Raw genomic sequence first — 6,884 nt, 5'->3', positions numbered from 1 at the left:
TACTTTAAATATTACTACTACTACTTTAAATATTACTACTACTACTACTACTTTAAATATTATTACTACTACTACTACTACTTTAAATATTACTACTACTACCACTACTTTAAATATTACTACTACTACTACTACTTTAAATATTATTACTACTACTTTAAATATTACTACTACTACTACTTTAAATAATACTTTAAATATTACTACTACTACTACTGCTTTAAATATTATTACTACTACTTCTACTACTTTAAATATTACTACTACTTAAATATTACTACTACTACTACTTTAAATATTACTACTACTACTTTAAATATTACTACTACTACTGCTACTACTACTTTAAATATGACTATTTACTACTTCCTCTACTACTACTACTACTACTATTACTTTAAATATTAGTACTACTACTACTACTTTAAATATTACTACTACTTTAAATATTACTACTACTACTTTAAATATTAGTACTACTACTACTACTTCAAATATTACTACTACTACTACTTTAAATATGACTACTACTACTACTTTAAATATGACTACTACTACTACTTTAAATATTACTACTGCTACTACTTTAAATATTACTACTACTACTTTAAATATTACTACTACTACTACTTTAAATATTACTACTACTAATACTTTAAATATTATTACTACTACTACTACTTTAAATATTACTACTACTACTTTAAATATTAGTACTACTACTACTACTTTAAATATTAGTACTATTACTACTACTTTAAATATTAGTACTACTACTACTACTTTAAAGATTACTACTACTTTAAATATTACTACTACTACTTTAAATATTAGTACTACTACTACTACTTCAAATATTACTACCACTACTACTTTAAATATGACTACTACTACTACTTTAAATATGATTACTACTACTACTTTAAATATTACTACTACTACTACTACTTTAAATATTACTACTACTACTACTTTAAATATTACTACTACTACTTTAAATATTACTACTACTACTACTTTAAATATTACTACTACTAATACTTTAAATAGTATTACTACTACTTTAAATATTACTACTACTACTACTTTAAATATTACCACTACTACTTTAAATATTACTACTACTACTACTACTTTAAATATTACTACTACTACTACTACTTTAAATATTACTACTACTACCACTACTTTAAATATTACTACTACTACTACTACTTTAAATATTATTACTACTACTACTACTTTAAATATTACTACTACTACTTTAAATAATACTTTAAATATTACTACTACTACTTTAAATATTACTACTACTACTGCTTTAAATATTATTACTACTACTACTACTACTTTAAATATTACTACTACTTTAAATATTACTACTACTACTACTTTAAATATTACTACTACTACTACTACTTTAAATATTACTACTACTACTTTAAATATTACTACTACTACTGCTACTACTACTTTAAATATGACTATTTACTACTTCCTCTACTACTACTACTACTACTATTACTTTAAATGTTACTACTACTACTACTACTACTACTACTACTTTAAAGATTACTATTTACTATGTACTACTACTACTATAAATATTACTATTTACTGCTACTACTTCAAATATGACTACTACTACTACTTTAAATATGACTACTACTACTACTTTAAATATTACTACTACTACTACTTTAAATATTACTACTACTACTTTAAATATTACTACTACTTTAAATATTACTACTACTAATACTTTAAATATTATTACTACTACTACTACTTTAAATATTACTACTACTACTTTAAATATTAGTACTACTACTACTACTTTAAATATTAGTACTATTACTACTACTTTAAATATTAGTACTACTACTACTACTTTAAATATTAATACTACTACTTTAAATATTAGTACTACTACTTTAAATATTAGTACTACTACTACTACTTCAAATATTACTACCACTACTACTTTAAATATGACTACTACTACTACTTTAAATATTACTACCACTACTTTAAATATTACTACTACTACTACTACTTTAAATATTACTACTACTACTTTAAATATTACTACTACTACTACTTTAAATATTATTACTTCTACTACTACTTTAAATATTATTACTTCTACTACTACTTTAAATATTACTACTACTACTACTACTTTAAATATTACCACTACTACTTTAAACATTACTACTACTACTACTTTAAATATTACTACTACTACTACTACTTTAAATATTACTACTACTACCACTACTTTAAATATTACTACTACTACTACTACTTTAAATATTATTACTACTACTACTACTTTAAATATTACTACTACTACTACTACTTTAAATAATACTTTAAATATTACTTCTACTACTTTAAATATTACTACTACTACTGCTTTAAATATTATTACTACTACTACTTTAAATATTACTACTACTTTAAATATTACTACTACTACTATTACTACTTTAAATATTACTACTACTATAAATATTACTACTACTACTGCTACTACTACTTTAAATATGACTATTTACTACTTCCTCTACTACTACTACTACTACTATTACTTTAAATATTACTATTTACTATGTACTACTACTACTATAAATATTACTATTTACTGCTACTACTTCAAATATGACTATTTACTACTACTTTAAATATTACTACTACTACTACTACTACTTTAAATATTACTAATTACTTCTACTACTTCTACTTTAAATATTACTAATTACTACTACTACTACTACTTTAAATGACTAATTACTACTACTACTACTACTACTACTTTAAATATTACTACTACTACTACTACTACTACTACTACTACTACTACTACTACTACTACTACTTTAAATATTACTAATTACTACTACTACTACTACTACTTTAAATATTACTAATTACTACTACTTTAAATATTACTAATTACTACTACTACTACTACTTTAAATATTACTATTTACTACTACTTAGAAATGACTATTTACTACTACTTTCAATATTACTATTACTACTACTACTTTAAATATGACTATTTACTACTACTACTTTCAATATTACTATTTACTACTACTACTACTGCAAGTATTACTTTTTACTACTACTACTACTACTGCAATTACTACTATTTACTACTACTACTTTCAATATTACTATTTACTACTACTACTACTGCAAGTATTACTTTTTACTACTACTACTACTACTGCAATTATTACTATTTACTACTACTACTTTAAATATTTCTAGTACTTTAAATATTACTGTTTACTACTACTATCAGTACTGCTACTAAAAATAGTACTACTACTACCACTACTACCACTACTACTACTACTACTACTACTACTACTACTACTTTAAATATTACTATATTACTATTACTACTACTACTTTAAATATTACTATTTACCTCTACTACTACTACTATTACTTTAAATATTACCATCTACTACTACTACTACTTTAAATATTACTATTAATACCCTTTTTTTGCTTGACCTGTTTAAAATGCAGTTCCACATGTTCTAGCATAACTTGTATTGTTTGGAACCTAAATATCATGTTTGTTTCCGCTGTGTTGGTTTCTGACGTGTTTCCTGTTTGTTTTGACCTCTAACCCCAGATGCCCCAGGCGGGTGTCCAGCAGCAGCAACTGAAGCTCCAGAGCCTATCCCCCTCCCAGCCCCTGGCCTCCCACACTGCCCTCCCTCTGTCGGACAGCCCCCAGCCCTCCCCCCTCCCCATGCATTCCCCCCAGTCCTGGCCCCCTTCTCAACCCCAGACCCCCGCCCGATCCTGCACCCCCTCCTCTCTTCCCCCAATGTTCATTATCCAGAACCAGATACCAGGCCACTCCCAGCCTGCACTACAACAACAACAACAGATACACCTCCAGCCCCGGCCCCCCTCCCAGCCTGCCCCACAACAACAACAGATACACCTCCAGCCCCGGCCCCCCTCCCAGCCTGGTCTCTACGAACCGGACGTCCCCCCTCCCTCTCACTCCCCCAAACCCCCCCAGATCCCCCAGGCCCCTCTGGCAGGGCTCCAGTTCACTGCTAGCCAGGTGGGGGACCCCGGGGGTGGGGTGTTGAAGACCCAGATCTTAACAGCAGATCGGCAGCACCGCCTGCAGCTGGTTGGTGCTCAGCCCTCTCCACAACAGAAACACCAGGTGTGAAGGAACACACTTCCCTGCTCAGATGTTTTGACTTGCTGCTAGCTGAGTGTTTATCAAAGTATTCGAATAATCAATTTTCTCTCTTTATTCACACTCAGGTGCAACAAAATATTCTACTACAGGCCAAATGGCAGCAGCAAAGCCAGCCCCAACCCCAACAGCATGGTGGTCAACAACAAGACGTGCCTGCTCCTCAGTCATCTGTGCTGGTCAAGACTCCTGCCACAGGTCAGAAAGAAACAACATCACTACTGTGAAATGTGTTCCTGATCTGACTCCCATCTCTTTTCAGCATTCAATGACGTGTTGTCAGGAGCTCAGGTGACCCAGGGGGGCGTGGCTCCAGCTAACCAGCCTGGTCAACAGTCACTACACCAGGCTGTGCAGGTAGGTAACACCTACTGATGCTCAACCATCATCTCAACCGTTTGACTCCTTTAAATTCAAAAAGCTTTATTGGCCATCAAATAGAAATAAATATGAATTTGTTCTTAACTGACTGGATAAATAAAGGTTCAATAGTATTATTTTACTATCCCTCTTTCCTCTGCCAGGTGGGGGGGATGGAGTCCGTGTCAGGTCTGAGTCAGATGACCTCTACACAGCAGACTTTCAGCCCTGGTCTGGCCTCTCTACAAACACAGGTCAGGAGACCCTCAACCAATCCTGCTGGCTTCCATTTCTGACTCTATTTAATCACCTGTCTAATCAATCTGGTTCTGATGCTGTGATGGATGCTGTGTCTTGTTCACCTGACAGACTGCTGCTATGAAGATGCCTTTCAGTATGGCTAAACCCAGCAAGGAAGCCAGGTATGCCCCTGTATCATTCTCCTGGAACGTATTTCTGATCTCTTTTTTATGTGGTGTTTGTTTGTGAGCATGAGTGTTGTCCTACCGCTTGTTAAAAGTAAGGTCACAAGACTGGCAATTCAATCTTCCTCGACCCTGTGTGGTGTGTGCAGGATGTTGGAGCAGCTGAGGAAGCAGCAGGGCTCAGTCCTCCACCCAGACTACAGCTCTTCCTTCCAGTGCTTTGAAGACACCCTGACCGGCCTGGTGCCTTACCACCTCTACCAGGGCACTGCCACCCCACCACACGACTACCACAGAGGTACACACACCCTGACCCTCCTGGTGCCTTACCACCTCTACCAGGGCACTGCCACCGCACCACACGACTACCACAGAGGTACACACACCCTGACCCTCCTGGTGCCTTACCACCTCTACCAGGGCACTGCCACACGACTACCACAGAGGTACAATCACACTGCTGTTAACATGTGTATTTGTGATTGGTGGGGATTGATACAGTATTATAAACTGGGTGGTTTGAACCCTGAATGCTGATTGGCTGACAGCAGTGGTATATATTGACTGTATACCACGGGTATGACAACTTATTTTTATTGTTGTAATTACGTTGGTAACCAGTTTACAATAGCAATAAGGCTCTTCAGCATTTGTGGTACATGGCCAATATACCACGGCTATGGACCGCGTTGCGTCGTGCACAAGAACAGTCATTAGCCGTGGTATATTGGCCATATGCTTTGACTCCAAGTATCGATTTGTAATACAAGGTAGGTAGCGTTAGCTAGCGCTAGTTTGCTGTACCCGTGCCAAAATTCCTGTGTTTTCATCCTATAGCTCTCCATATTATTTTTAAATAGTGAAAAGTGCTGAGCGATCAACCTGTCCAGGGCTGGCGGAACCCCGTTCCGCTAGCGAAACCCCTCGCCAACAGCCAATGAAATTGCAGGGCGCCAAATACAAACCAACATAAATCTCATAAATCAAATTTCTCAAACATACAAGTATTAGGCACCATTTTAAAGATACAATTCTCGCTAATCCAGCCACAGTGTCTGATTAAAAAAATAAATGCTTTACAGCAAAAGCTCCACAAACGATTATGTTAGGGCACCACCAACTCACAGAAAAACCCAGCCATTTTCCAGCCAAAGAGAGCAGTCACAAAAAGCACAAATAGAGATAAAATGAATCACTAACCTTTGATCTTCATCAGATGACACTCATAGGACTTCATGTTATACAATACATGTATGTTTTGTTCGGTAAAGTTCATATTTATATCCAAAAATCTTATTTTACATTGGCGTGTTATGTTCAGAAGTTCCAAAACATGCAGTATATTGCAGAGAGCCACATCAATTCACAGAAATACTCATACTAAATGTTGATGAAAATTCAAGTGTTATGCATGGAACTTTATACTTCTCCTTAATGCAACCGCTGTGTCAGATTTCAAAAAAACTTTACGGAAAAAGCAAACCATGCAATAATATGAGAACGGCTCTCAGAGCCCAAACCAGCCAGAGAAATATCCGCATTATTGGATAGTCAACATTATTCATAAATAGCATTATAAATATTCACTTACCTTTGATGATCTTCATCAGAATGCACTCCCCAGGAATCGCAGTTCAATTTTTGTCCAATAGCTTCTTTTGTTAGGGCGTTTGGTAAACAAATCCAAAAGCGCGATCTGGTCCATTCGGACGAAACGTTCAAAGAAACTTGTCAAACTAAGTATAGAATCAATCTTTATGATGTTTTTATCATAAAAGTTCAATAATGTTCCAACCGGAGAATTCAATTGTCTGTAGAAAAGTAATGAAACGAGAGCTACCTCTCAAGAGAAA

General features: G+C 34.2%; 1 protein-coding gene across 4 annotated transcripts in view; it reads left to right on the top strand.

The window, feature by feature from the left end:
* Window positions 1–6,884, top strand: part of LOC110508135 (BRD4-interacting chromatin-remodeling complex-associated protein) — a 66,830-nt gene that overhangs the window by 39,982 nt on the left and 19,964 nt on the right. For all 4 annotated transcript variants that reach the window (XM_090223455.1, XM_090223453.1, XM_090223454.1 and 1 more), the window contains 6 exons: window positions 3,659–4,210; window positions 4,315–4,444; window positions 4,509–4,603; window positions 4,771–4,860; window positions 4,976–5,028; window positions 5,181–5,329. In XM_090223455.1, coding sequence (XP_090079581.1) covers window positions 3,659–4,210; window positions 4,315–4,444; window positions 4,509–4,603; window positions 4,771–4,860; window positions 4,976–5,028; window positions 5,181–5,329 — 1,069 coding nt within the window. The remainder of the gene's footprint in view (window positions 1–3,658; window positions 4,211–4,314; window positions 4,445–4,508; window positions 4,604–4,770; window positions 4,861–4,975; window positions 5,029–5,180; window positions 5,330–6,884) is intronic.

The sequence above is a fragment of the Oncorhynchus mykiss genome, chromosome 27 (assembly GCF_057628025.1).
Source record: "Oncorhynchus mykiss isolate SJ-2025 chromosome 27, ASM5762802v1, whole genome shotgun sequence".
Taxonomy (NCBI): Eukaryota; Metazoa; Chordata; class Actinopteri; order Salmoniformes; family Salmonidae; genus Oncorhynchus; species Oncorhynchus mykiss.
Note: the sequence above shows the minus strand (reverse complement) of the source record. Positions and strands in the feature narration are given on the sequence as shown.